This window comes from Momordica charantia (assembly GCF_013281855.1).
Source record: "Momordica charantia cultivar OHB3-1 chromosome 5 unlocalized genomic scaffold, Mcharantia_2.0 BLBB01000005.1, whole genome shotgun sequence".
NCBI classification, from domain to species: Eukaryota; Viridiplantae; Streptophyta; class Magnoliopsida; order Cucurbitales; family Cucurbitaceae; genus Momordica; species Momordica charantia.
In genome coordinates, this window is record NW_028275163.1 from 2,892,291 (window position 1) to 2,906,176 (window position 13,886).

The 13,886-nt window shown below is 34.8% G+C and overlaps 2 protein-coding genes across 3 annotated transcripts; one reads left to right on the forward strand and one right to left on the reverse strand.

Moving 5' to 3' along the window:
• Positions 1-156: 156 nt before the first annotated feature.
• On the reverse strand, positions 157-3,458 carry LOC111016428 (3-methyl-2-oxobutanoate hydroxymethyltransferase 1, mitochondrial). Its single transcript, XM_088123588.1, has 5 exons — positions 2,865-3,458; positions 2,125-2,331; positions 1,873-2,019; positions 986-1,039; positions 157-895 (listed from the first exon to the last, which is right to left on the reverse strand). The coding sequence occupies exons 1-5, from the start codon at positions 3,279-3,281 to the stop codon at positions 668-670; spliced, it is 1,053 nt and encodes a 350-aa protein (XP_087979714.1). The 5' UTR covers positions 3,282-3,458; the 3' UTR covers positions 157-667.
• Positions 3,459-5,531: 2,073 nt separating this feature from the next.
• On the forward strand, positions 5,532-9,598 carry LOC111016418 (alpha/beta-Hydrolases superfamily protein). 2 transcript variants are annotated; one of them, XM_022291822.2, is made up of 10 exons: positions 5,532-5,900; positions 6,821-6,957; positions 7,064-7,237; positions 7,445-7,678; positions 7,782-7,882; positions 8,014-8,086; positions 8,172-8,240; positions 8,350-8,457; positions 8,668-8,793; positions 9,142-9,598. In XM_022291822.2, the coding sequence occupies exons 1-10, from the start codon at positions 5,564-5,566 to the stop codon at positions 9,334-9,336; spliced, it is 1,554 nt and encodes a 517-aa protein (XP_022147514.1). In that variant the 5' UTR covers positions 5,532-5,563; the 3' UTR covers positions 9,337-9,598. The 2 variants fall into 2 exon arrangements, with proteins under 2 accessions (XP_022147514.1, XP_087979685.1); XM_088123559.1 differs by lacking the exon at positions 9,142-9,598 and adding an exon at positions 8,934-9,121.
• The last annotated feature ends 4,288 nt before the right edge of the window (positions 9,599-13,886 follow it).

Here is a 13,886-nt window from a genome sequence, read left to right on the forward strand (position 1 = left end):
TAAAAAAACTTCATCATATATTTTGATAATATATTTATATATAAATGAAATTAACAACATTAACGGACACAAAATAGCAAATTTGCAAACAATCGAATGTTACAGAATCGAGTGATTGTCCTCGAGATGCATGTATCTTGACCCAAATACCCATGGTAGCGAAAAAGAATTATATATGTGTATATATTCTATGAAGTAGCCAAATTTGAGAGCTGCTATGAAATTCATTTGGTAGGCTTTGTTCCACCTTTAAAACATTCCTTGAGAGTCCCACATGAACAGCCAAAAGATAGCATGCAAATTTCAGATGCTAAGAACTTTTTAACTGTTGTAATTGCAGCAAAAACACAACTTTAGAGGCATATTCCTGGCATTATGTGCTAAAAAAAAGGCCTTTTCTGCTTGCTTATTCCACCACTCAATCTTTGATCAGAAAATGAAACCATCCTTTGGTTGTGGCTTAGCTTTTTTTTTTTTTTCTTTTTGGTGCCTTCCTCTTTTCGGAATCCAAACACAACTTCACATCAGCTATAACCAAAAGGGAACTTTATGCAAAAGTGTTTGAAATGTTTCTCACTTTCGATTCGTCGATTGAATTGTCCTAACTTATCTAAAACTTGAAAAGGTTGAAACCGAGGAGGATAAGCCACTAGATGTGGCCTGTGTTTTAATCATTGGACGATGTAACTGTAGCAGCTGCTGCAGATGCTGCCTCATCCAATCCTAGATTTTGTAACTCTTTCAAGAAACCATTGTAATCGTCGTTGCTTATCTTATACGGGCTATGAAGTGGACCTGGAAACGAACCATTTGTCACTTCTTCTTTGTAATCTAACAAGGCCCTGTTGATGACATCTCCAACTTGTGCAAATTGCTTACAGAATTTCGGTGTCACCTACAAAAGGCAGGTACAATTCAGAAGTCAAACACCGTAAACAAGAGTAGAGAAACTCGGGTCGAAATAAAGGTGCAACCAAACAATAACCTTAGCATGATGCGGGTGCTGTAGCATGCCGAGCAGATCATGGTAAACTAGAACCTGAGTGCAAGATATTAGTTAGTCCAGCAACAGAGGTTATTTGACACTATGATTGTTGTCCTCCAGCAAAAAAAAAAAAAAAAAAAAAAAAAAAAAAAAAAAAAAAAAAAGCAAGACAATGAAAATAACGAACAGAATCTAACGTCAATACAAAACAAGAAAAATCATGTCTAGTTTTGCTTCACAAACTAAATTAAGTCAATTCACGATGGCTTCTAAACTGACTTCCATGGTATTTGCAGAAACTTCATCTTGAGTCTTGACAAAATTAATATGTTGATGGTCCTTATCAAACAAGTATGAACACGATAAACCCAACATATCTATGTCAATTCTGTTAAAACAAAAACAAAAATAAAAAACCAAAATTTGTATTTTGAAATATTGAATAAAGCATAAACACTGTTTCTTTGTCAAATGAAATGCAAGGTGTGTCCATGAAATTGTTGTTGAGTTCACCAGCAGTAATATTTGACTACTCTTGAATATGTTCGAATATGCCTTCAAAGTACCAATACATCTTCTTCGACTAGGCATTCTCACAATAATTCAAACAGTGAACAGTCCAATCTAGACAATCAGAGAAACATAAAAAATAACCATTTAAAAAGACTAAGCAAGGGCAACCTTCGATGCTTCTCTCTCGAACGAGAGAGAAGAAACTCTGACTCATCTTCTCAGGTGTAAATAAACAATTTAAAGGTAGAATATATGTCAGATCAAACAAAGAGACTAATAAACAACTCAAGGAAATACATTAGGCAGTCAGACATGGATATGTATATGTGTGTGTGTGTGTGGCATATATAAGGATGTCTATGCAATCGACTAACTTGTCCACTACAGAAAGGCCCAGCTCCAATGCCCATGGTGGGAATTCGGAGAGCGGCTGTAGCTGCAGCTGCAACTGGCGGAGGAACACACTCTAGAACAACAGCAAAACACCCAGCTTCTTGTAGAGCAATTGCAGTTTCCACCACCTGGAAATATACACCATTCAACATAACAATCGAAATGAACATGACAACCTACACAACATAACAAAAAGAAAGTTGTCCCATAAACAAATAGAGGATTGGGAGGACCTTAACAGCACTGGCAATATTCTTCCCTTGAGGTCTAAATCCTCCAAGAACACTAATGGCTTGTGGAGTAAGTCCAACATGCCCCATTACTGCAATTCCCGCTTCGACTATAGCTTTCGCTGCTGTTATTCTAGAAGGTGCCCCCCCTTCCAATTTTATTGCATCCATTCCCCCTTCCTTCAGAATTCTCACCGCAGTATCAACAGCCTGCCAATACAGCAACATGATTCTGGTTCATTCTTGAAATCGAAGAGTTGTGTACAGTACTTCCAAAGCTGGCTGCTCCTACAATTCAATTAAGGTCACCCAATCCCCCCCTCAGAGATAAATTCTTACAGTTCTAAAACTAGCTTTCTTCTGAGTTATCAAAAGAGATTATTAGAAAAGTGGACTAATCTATGCATTTTGAATTCACTGTTGACCTAATTATAATTAAGAAATCAAACGAAAACATGGTTTAATACGAATTTAAGACTTAGTTTTTGATACTTCGCACACCCTTTTCAGTGCTTAGTATAACTTCACAAAACTAGTAAACTTTCTAAAAAAACTAAAAATAAAAGCTTGGAATTACGTTTTACTTTTCACAATCTGGATCAAAATAAATTAACTCCCCAAATTCCCGTATGGCTCATTTCGAATAACAACAAAAGTGAACTTTTCTAAGTCTATATGAACGAAACCAGATGGGCTGTCGTTTCTTCGAACACCTAAAAGGCAAAACCATTGGGAAAAATAACCTGCACGGAACTGGATTCATAGGTACCGAAGGGCAGGTCTCCAACCAAAAGTGGCCTCCTAGCCCCACGAGCCACGGCCCTGCAATGAACAAGCATTTCATCCAAGCTTATAGGCAACGTGGTGTCATGGCCGTGCACGACCATGGAAGCCGAGTCGCCGACCAAAGCAATATCAATTCCGGCCATGTCCAGATGGACTCCCGCAGGGTAATCGTAAGCAGTGACCATGGTGATCGGTTCGCCTTTCTTGTGCTTTTGTCTCAAATTGGTAAGAGTGACCCGTTGCTGTGGAATCTGCGGCTTCGGTCCGCCGTAGACCGTGTTCTCGGGGACATTGCTCATGTAACGAAGGGTTTTCAACAGAGAGCGAGTTCTGGTCCGAGTTGTGGCAATGGTGAAGAAATTGAAGAGGCCCATGGCGGAGAGAGAGAGATAGGGCTTTTTCTCTATCTGTTGCCTCCTGATCTTTACTTACATGCCTTCGCCATTATCGTAGCATCACGATCTGGTGCTCCGCCGCCATGGATTAATTGCAGGTCTGCAAGTGGAGTTCTGCTGCCGCCGGCACGTGTCAAAATCATGCTTGTAACCGTTTTCCCAATTTCCCCCATCTTTTTATAAAATAAATAAACAAATATTAACAATATCGAATCAATTTTTTCCATAACTCGTTACCTATTAAAAATATGAAAAAATTACAAAATAGTACAAAAGGTCCTTTGCATAAGACCAATTAAAATTCATGTTACATTTGATAAAATGATTAAAAGGATGTGTATTTACTTTTGTTGTAAATTTATTTGTAGTTAGATATTTTCTTTTTACCATTTGATAACTTTTGTTAGTAGTATTGTGTTGAAGAAATCAGGTTTATTTATTAATAAACTTTTGTTTTCCATTCATTTAAAAATTTTAAAAGTTGGTTCTAATTTTATAAATAATTGTAGAAATAGGTTATGATAAAATAAAGGTAAAAATGAAGTATTAATGCATGCGTTCCAAGTAAGCAATGGGAGTCTAAATTTTGTGAACTAACTAACAGTTACATAAAAACGTCAGAATATGTAAATAACAATTTCTAATAATTCATATGCTTTTGAAATCATAATCTTGTTGTGCAAATATGGCAACTCATAATTATAATAACACAAGCTTGTCACCTCTTAAAATGTTCATAAATATAATATTCTTATAATGAAATTGTGTACGTGTTAAAAGAAAGGAATGGAAATTACTTTTGGACCATGAATTCGCACCTCCAGAATCATTCATTGCAAGAGATTGAAAGGTCTCACTTGAGATTAAATAATTTAAGTTTGTTTAGTTCGATAATACGTGGGTTAGTATTCAAATTTTTTACTTTTTAATAAAATATATATACCCTAATTAGTTAAACTAGGTTGAACTTAGACTATTTAAATTTTTATAATTTATATAGTTAATGAGATAAGAAACATATAATATAGGATAAAGAAACTTAATTATATGTCAATATTTATTTAAAAATCAACTTTAAGCTATATAAATATTCAAATATGCGAACCAAACACCATCTAAGAAAATTTATGTTACATAAATTAGGCCGACAAACATTGATAGTTAAGATAAAAGGCGGCTCTGCTCCTGAGTTAACGATCAAGCGGAAAATGACAGGTTAGCTTACAGTACAGAGTGTTTGCCACCACACCGGCTGGCTGGTGCATTGGTCTTACCGTGCCTTTTTTTTAGTTGTGTAGGGGCGGAATCGAAGCGAAGAAATTCTGAGTTCGTGCCACGACGATCTATATGCCATTCTTTTGGCCTCTAAATAATTAGTGGAGTTACGTTTCTTCTTCTTCGCCTGGTATTAGATTAGTGTCCTCAAACTCCCCGTCTCGTCTCGCCGACTCAGGACCCACAATCATCGAGATTTGAGAAAGAATTGAAACCAAAGTCCCCGAACAAGGCAACACCTTGGATAAGAGCGCGGCTACTAGGGCACGATCCAAACTTGAGGGGAAGTATCCACCGTTTTCTTTGTCTCTTGGGCCGAAACTTCTTAAAGAAAAATGCAATCGTAGTTTATCAGCCACGCCTCAGGTTTTCACAAAGGAGACAAAAAAAATGGCAGCCTCTTCCCCTTGTTCTTTCTGCAGCTAATTATTAAATTATAAGTTGTATTTGTTTGAATTCAAAAGTCTTAAAAGTAAAATTTGAAATTCAGTTTATTCTAAAAGATGCGATAGACAGAAAGTAAATTGCAACTTTCCATCGGTTGTCTTTCTAAAAATTGAGTAATTATTTTTATTGCATTTTTTAAGATAAGAGAAATTAAAATAAGAGAAATGACCCAATAATCAATATAACATTTAATATGTATTTTTAAAAATGTTACCACTTTTTTTTCAAATATAGCATAATTCAATAGAGTACGCCAAAAAAAAGTTAAAATGTGCTAATTGAAACAAAATAAAAGTTGTGAGATTTTAAAAAATACATATTAGGTCCGAAATTTTTAAGTTAATAAAAATAATTTATTTTTCATAAAATATGATAATTCTTGTTAGGTCCGATAACTCGATCTAACAACTTCTTAACCGTTGATCTCGAACTTCTTCAGAAACAAACCCATTCGATTTCCGCCACGTGTCCTCCTAATTCATTTTTGCCCATAAGTCGCTCCCCACCATAGTTAAGATATCCACCCACCGCCCAAAGAAATGTTCGCTGCTTCCGCGGCAGCGCCGCCCCGTTTGATAAAGCCACTCCTTTTTTACTTCCACTCCTTCCCATGCCGCGCGCTCCCGTTAGTTCCACTCCCAAACCTTCTCTTCGCCTACGCCTACCATCGCCGGAGCTCGGTTCGTTCATCGGCAGTAATGGCCACCGAGACCAATCCCATTAATGCAGCATCGCCGCCGGATCACGCGACCGGGAAATGGTACTCCGTGCCGGAGCTCCGGCTCCGCGACCACCACTTCACTGTGCCTCTCGATTACTCTCTGGATCAGGATGCTTCTCCTAAGATCTCCGTTTTTGCGCGGGAAGTTGTTTTGGGTAAATTAATCAATCAGTAATCAAGCCTTAATTCGACTTTGATATTACTTTCGACATTTTGATTAATCCATTTGTTTTTTAATTTTGGTTGCTCCTTTCTTATTTATTTGAATGATCCAGGACCAATTATGGAGCATCGATGGTTGAAACTTAGAATTTCGTAGTATAGAGGTGACTAGTGTTGATCACTAGCAGAGTTTTCTCCATTCATTTATTAATTTTGTGGAGTTATGGTGTCAGGGAAGTTATAGATTGGTGTCATTGATGTTAATAGGAATTATGACACAACAACGAAATCAATTAATGGGCATCTAATAGAACAAACTTTGTGTTGCTTAGATAATTTTTTCCTTCATTAATGAACACTTCAACCACATGAATCAATTAACTTAATGGTATGCATGAAATCGTAATGAGAAAAGAACGAGAGTAAGAAAAAAAATATATGATTAGATGTGCTTTTAACATCTTTTGAAATCTCTTTAAATTATGATTAGTTTGTGTTGCTTTATTTGTAAATCTATACCCATTTCTACTGTGATATTCAGTCATACTTTTGTATGAATGACTATTATTTGAAAATTATGGATGCACTCATTGAGTAATAGTGGGGACTTTTATGCGTATGGGCTCTGAAAATATGTGGACATCTTAGTCAGAGTACAAATAATTATCAGGAATTGTGTAGAAGTGTTGAGTATTGCTGAAGCTACTGATTCAATGATTGAGGGTCTCCTTAAATATTGAATGATCTTATTTTAACTTAGATTTATCAGGAATTGTGTAGAATTTCTTTGATAATGATTAGCAATCATCCCTTATTTGAACTTAGATTTATTGTGCCAGTTTTTACATGTACATGGATTGTTGTATGATTTTAGCACTAGTTATCCTTAACATATGCAGAATGTGCATTGCAGTGGGGAAAGAAGAGCAGTCGATGCCATATCTTTTATACTTACAAGGTGGACCGGGATTTGAGAGTCCCCGACCGACCGAAGCAAGTGGATGGATGCAAAAAGCGTGTGAAGAATTTCGTGTTGTGTTGATGGATCAGGCATGACTTTTTGTTGACTGCCTTTGGAAAAAGGCATTTGAATTTTGTAATATAAACAACTGTCTTCTTGATTGTTGATCCCGCATATATATACGTGTCATTGCAGCGAGGAACAGGATTATCAACTCCTCTGACTTCATCGTCTATGTCGCAATTTCAAAGTGCAGAGGACTTAGCCAACTACTTGAAACATTTTCGAGCTGACAACATCGTGAATGATGCTGAATTTATTAGGACTCGTCTTGTTCCTGATGCTGGACCTTGGACTATTTTGGGTCAGGTATTTAAATCCACTGTTTATTTTTTAGTTTCGAAATTTTGCTACCAACATGTTGAGCTTACTACTATTTTCTCAAGCATGTTGAAGTTATATAAAGCAAATAGCAGACTTTTTGGCTTTGAGATTTTTGAATGTGGCTCTGCTTTTGTTGTATGGGGTAATTTACACCACTACAAGTTCAAGGAAATTCTCTGTTTCCCTGTGCAGAGCTTTGGTGGTTTTTGTGCAGTTACTTATTTGAGTTTTGCACCACAAGGATTGAAACAAGTCCTCATAACTGGAGGAATCCCTCCAATTGGGAATAAATGCACTGCGGATTCTGTATATAGAGCATGCTTTGAAAAGGTTATAATTCAAAACGAAAAGTACTACAAGCGGTATCCTCAGGATGTTGAAATCATCCGTGAAGTTGCGAAATACTTGGCTGAGCATGGTGGCGGGGTGAGGACAGTTGTCTTAAAACTCGAACTAATTGCTTAAAATTCTCTCAGTTCCCTTAGCCATTCCCTGAAAAACCACCCTTTTACCTTCTGTTTTTGTTTAGGTTGTTCTTCCCTCTGGTGGTATCCTAACCCCTAAGGGGCTGCAAGTTCTTGGTCTTTTTGCTTTAGGATCTAGTACAGGTTTTGAGCGCTTGCATTATCTGTAAGGCCTCTTATTATTATTATTATTATTTTTTCTTTTTTCCTTTCTGGTCTCTATCATTTGGACCAGTGAATGGCCACCCAAGATACTGTAATCTAATTACTTTATATTTCCCACCTCAATTATGGCAGCTTTGAGAGAGTTTGGGATCCTGTAATAGTTCCTGGAGCGCCAAAACGAATCAGTTCTTTCTTCCTCCGCGCTGTTAGTATTCTACAGTTTCTATTGCTATTGAATATAACTATAGCTTCATTCTTGAATGAATCTAAATGATTAGACATATTTGCAGTGTGATAACTGGCTCTCACTTGATTCAAATCCTCTATATGTTCTTCTACATGAATCAATATATTGCCAGGTAGCTTTCTTCTTTTTCCTTTTGATTCTCAGAGTAGAACTATGTTTTGGCCCGTCAGAACTTTTTGTAGTGTTAACTTTTTGCCACTTCCTGTGCCGGTTTCCCGAAGGGTGCCTCATCTCGGTGGTCTGCTCAAAGAATAAAGAATGAACTTAAGAATAAGTTCGATGCAAATAACGCCCTGAAAGAAGGATGTCCCATGTTTTTCACAGGCGAGGTAACTGCACTATGCTCAACTGGTTAAAACACTTATATTTGAGTAGAAGGTCGTGAGTTTGAATCTCCATCTAAGTTTATATTTGAGTAGAAGGTCGTGAGTTTGAATCTCCATCTAAGTTTATAAGGCTATGCTTGACTTTGGGAATTTAAGCACAAAGATATAAAACTCCCATTGTGTATGCTCCATTAATTTGTTACACTTCTGCAGATGGTCTTCCCGTGGATGTTTGACGAGATTCATGCCTTGAGACCATTGAAAGATGCTGCTCGTATATTGGCCGAGAAAGAGGATTGGCCTCCACTATATGACGTTGCCGCTCTTAGAAACAACAAGGTATTCTGTTTCAAGAGCTTCTGCATTTCCATGTTAGCAAAAATGAGCTTGTCTTTCTCCTACATCTTCTGAATGAGTGCGTAAAAATGATCATATTGATAACGTTTTTAACCCACAAAATCTCGCACAACGTTTCATAGAAGCACGTCCATCCGTCACGGGTAGCCTAGTGGCCACTTACTTCTACAAGTTTTCTTGACAACCAAATGTAGTAGAATCAAGTAGTCGTCCTAAGAGACTACTCGAGGTACTTGCAAGTTTGCTAGATAGATATTCGAGGGAAAAAAACCAGGATCAGCTTGGGACTCGTCAACGAAAATTAACATGTTTTCTGGATTCCCCTCACAGGTTCCAGTCGCAGCTGCTGTTTATTACGAAGATATGTTTGTAAACTTCAAGCTGGCCATGGAGACAGCTTCCCAGATAGCAGGAATAAGGCTGTGGATAACCAATGAATATATGCATTCTGGTCTGCGAGATGCAGGGCCCCAAGTTCTGGATCACTTGATGGGATTGTTAAATGGAAAGAAGCCTTTATTCTGAGGATTTTCTCCCCCTTTTTGCTTTTCTTCATGATTTATTGGATTGAATTGTTGCCATTGGCTTCTCATTTTCTCCTCGATAAGCTTGTTAGAGCTTGTAAACTCATTAATTCATTCTCATAATAAGTTTTTTTTATTTTTTATTAACAAATGTGATGGAGACTGAAATGCCGATCCTTAGAGAAAGAGCAAGATGTTTAATTGCTGAGCTATGCTCGTATTTGTTAGTAAACAAAAAATATATATATTGGAATTTATGTAAACTTATTAATCATATACCTGTTTAATCTTAATTATATAGAAAAATGTACATTTAAAAATGGCAACTTTAGGAACAAAAAACTCTTCGATTTCATCAAATTTTAAGGATTGGAAAACATGTTAATAGTGTTACCTGCATGGTTGGCCAACATATTACTCCTATGCATAGTTAACAGAAAATAATGTATTTAAAGCTATTAAATTTATAGTTTAACTTAAAATTCTAATTAGTTTAAAATATTTATTACAAAAATGAGTTACCCTCCTGAAGGATTTTTTTTTTTTTTTTGAAGAATAAGTTCAAATTTAATGGCAGCTACCAACTGGATATATTAAAAGAAGTTACTTGATAGCTAAATAATACAAATGAAAGTTGGTCGGAAAAAACTAGGGGCGTAAGGATCTGAATCGATCCGACAAGATAATATCTTCTGTTTTAGAAACTTATTTACACAAATCTTTAATGTTTCCCAATTTTACAGTTTTAGAATTCTCCACATAGGATTTTTTTAAATACCAATTTTACCCTTATTTATTATATATATTTTTATTATACTTTTTTACTATTTTGAAATTTAAAATATTTAATTCCATAATGGTAATCATACTCCTTTAATTATTGTGGAACCCATATAAATTTTCAACACTAATCCCTTAATTCACTCCTTCAAAAAAAGATTTTTTCCTATAATTTATCATTATTATTAATTAAAAAAATATCCAATTTTGATCCAACAATATTTTTCCATATGATTTTTTCGGTGTGAAGTTCCCACGCATTTGAAATTGTTTGATTAAATTACATTGGAGCCAACCACACTATCAACTTTAGGGTTTCCTTTCACAAATCCATGATGGTCTCATAGGTAAATAAAATAGCTGGAATTATGTATAAGATATATACCACATATACAATATATTCTAATATTTACAATATATGCTGCTTCAGTCAATATATTTTCATATACGATATATTCTCATATATTCCCATATATACAATATACAGTTATAACATATATCCTACTTGTACTTTTGAAATCTACTATTATTCACGATGTAATTAACATTATGTATATACGTCTTTTAAGTAAGATCTAATTTACATATCACGTATTATTATAGAATATTAACAATTAAGTATTCATTTGTATATTTTTATGATATAACGTATATACTGTGAAGACTTTTGAATTCAAATATTATTATGGATACGGTTAATATAATTTATATACCTATTAATATTGTTTTATAACTTACAAACTATGTATTATTCAAACTTATAAGAATAATTTGATATCAATGTCAATGATTTGTATTTCTATAAATATTATGGAAGTAAAGGTATACATTATAAATATATCTCCATATATCCCCATATATACCGATGACAAAGCGATGAAATCAAACTCACTATAAGGTATATCCATAGTTCACACCTACATTTTGCACTACTAAAATCTAGGTGCGTACAAAAATAGAGCGTTAAACTATACAAAATCATGAATCGAAAAAAAAAACCATTGAATATATATGTGTATGGAAGGGGTTTAAGAGTACAAAAAAAAAAACAATGAGTTTTCAACATTGTTCAAATCTGAAATAAAAAAAACTTGGAGGATATATTGGAATGAAAAATATATCATGGTGAGACAAAACTACTTTCCAATCGGCGAGATGAAGGAGACGATGGAGCGCAGACGAAAATCGAACGAGAGAGGAAGAATAGAGGATTGCTCCGATGATGAAGAATAATGGAGACGACGACCGAAGACCAAGAACGTTGATGAAGCCGGAGATGGAGGAACGCATACGGTCGGAGACGAAGAAGAAAAGTCGGAGAGAAGGAGCGCAGACGGCCGGAACGGATGAGCGCAGACGGCCCGAATGGAGGAGCGCAGACGGCCGGAACGGAGCAGTCTTCGAACAAGAGAGGAAGAAGAAAAATCGGACAAGGAGGGGTTTTCAAATTTTTTCAATTATGGAAGATTTTGGAATTTGGTTAGTATTTTGGGATTTGGTATTTTTTACTTTTGGAAAGTAGGCAAAATTTAAGGGATTTAAATTGTAACTTCCCAATTTACCAATTTTAGATTTTAAAAATTAATTAATATTGAAGCATACGCTGAAGCAACTTCAGTGCCTCAATGACAGGATTGCGGCCCTGAACCGGTTTGTTTCAAGATCGACAGATAAGTGTCTTCCTTTCTTCAAAGTCCTACAAAAGAAAGGGCCGTTTGAATGGACAGCGGAGTGCGAGCAAGCATTTCAGCAAAATTGTTTTGCAATGACGCTTTAGTGATTTAGAGCAACAGCCACCGTAGGGCGGACAAGTACTCCTTCACTAAATTGAGACATTCTCAACTAAATTTTACACCAGAATAACAATTAAAATAATAAGAGAAACATGTTTATAATGTAAAATCAGCAAGAACAATTTCTATTAACACACATCAACGCACACACCCGCCCCTGTGCTACTTACTTTATTACGTCTCAAAACTCTCACAAGAGATACGAAAGGGTATACTAGTAAATTGGGTGATGGGTATTAAATGGGTTGTTTCATAACAAAACTGTAAATTTTATACATTCAATCCTTTTATTTATGTAATTATGATCTGTAAATAGCCTATCAATATACTAATCCCTAAATATAAATATAAATCTCTAATGGGCCGGCCCAAACATGCAAAATGGAATGGACTTGGAATGGGCCCATAAAATGAAGAAGATATTGGTGGAGGTTTGACCTTGACGGAACATGAAAAGTTTAACGTCGAACGTTGGATTTTCTTTCTCTCTTTATTATTATTATTATAATTATAACTATTATATTTTAATTCTTTTGTGGAGACTTGAACGTGGGAAAGTTGGACGTTGCTTTTAAATGCTTTCTCACCATGACTTGTGGATCCAATATTCCAATGCACAGAATATTTCTTATTATCAAAATAGAAAAGAAAAAGGCATATATAAATCAAAGCCTGCCTCTTCTTTCATTTTAACATTTTTTTGGGTGAATCTTGTTTAATTTTTTTTATTACTTTACATTCGATAACAAATTTATTGAAAGGACCTTTTGACATTCAATTAATTTTTCTGTTCTACTCTTCTTAAACTCTTCGTATATTTCTTTTAGACATATTAATATTCTAAATTAATAGTTAAAGTAAGCAAATCTCATAACATATCAAACAATATGAAATAAATTTTTTAAAAGGTAAAAAGGAAAAATTCGTAACTCGCTGCTAGATTGATTCAACAAATAACAAATTTGAAATTTTGATTTCTACTCTAACAATGGATAGTCCCATTTGGAAAACGACTAACTTGAAGCTGCTAGATTGTTCAATAGCAATTTGAAATTTTCATTTCTACTTTAGCAATGGATAACCACACTTGAGTTGGAAGCCTACAAAGAAGATGAAAGTTGAAATGGAGTGAGAAAAATTAAAGTTAAAATGAGTCTAACCTATCTAATATATCTATGATAGAGTTTTAAAGAGAATTTTAAAGGTTTAAATTGTGAGAAAAAAATAAAATAACAAAGGTTTTATTGAGAAAGTTTGGATGAAATTATATTAATAGTTGAATTTGTTTATGAAATTTTGAAAGTTTTATTGGAAAGGAAAAGATAAAAGGTAAACAAAATTGAAAGGTAACCAACTAATTTTTATGATGATTGCTTTTAACATGTTAGACAATTTTTGTTAGTACGAAGATTCAAATTTACAATATAACCTTAACTAATTAAGCTATACTCACGTAATTTTTTTTAATAGGTACGGTGAAGATTCAAATCTACTACCTCAACTAATTAAACTACACTCAGGTGATATATATAATAAAAAATATATATTTATACTCTAGGCTATAATAATATTATGATGATACTAAAAGCGAAGATAACTCAGTAATAATTGACACATCGTTCAATTGGAACGGAAAGTTCAATCCCCTGCATTTTATTAAAAGAAATAATATATGACAGATAAAAATTAAAACTATATTTTGATTCGGAGCACCGTTTAGGTAAGTAAAATATTGTATTTTCCTTCGTTGTAAAGATTCATTGAATTTATCAATTTATCTGTTTGTCTAAAATAAAAATTTAATTTAGTTGTTTAACATATAATTTGGTGTCAGGCCCGAGTTGGATCCCATCACACAACTTTAAACGCGGAAGCAACACGTGCTACGCGCACGAGTGGCGGTGGTAATCAAAACTTTACGCGCCTACCGACTTCTCTCCCAGTCCCAGTCCCAGTCCCCTGTATATAAAGCGGGAAT

What these genes read in the sequence shown, in the direction of transcription:
- LOC111016428 (XM_088123588.1), bottom strand. Translation starts at nt 3,281, where the DNA reads ATGGGCCTCTTCAATTTCTTCACCATTGCCACAACTCGGACCAGAACT. An exon ending in ATATTGCCAGTGCTGTTAAG is followed by an intron (nt 2,020 to 2,124) that starts GTCCTCCCAATC and finishes GTATATTTCCAG; the next exon opens with GTGGTGGAAACTGCAATTGC. An exon ending in AGCACCCGCATCATGCTAAG is followed by an intron (nt 896 to 985) that starts GTTATTGTTTGG and finishes TGCCTTTTGTAG; the next exon opens with GTGACACCGAAATTCTGTAA.
- LOC111016418 (XM_022291822.2), top strand. Translation starts at nt 5,564, where the DNA reads ATGTTCGCTGCTTCCGCGGCAGCGCCGCCCCGTTTGATAAAGCCACTC. An exon ending in TGGCTGAGCATGGTGGCGGG is followed by an intron (nt 7,679 to 7,781) that starts GTGAGGACAGTT and finishes GTTTTTGTTTAG; the next exon opens with GTTGTTCTTCCCTCTGGTGG. An exon ending in GTTCTTTCTTCCTCCGCGCT is followed by an intron (nt 8,087 to 8,171) that starts GTTAGTATTCTA and finishes ACATATTTGCAG; the next exon opens with TGTGATAACTGGCTCTCACT.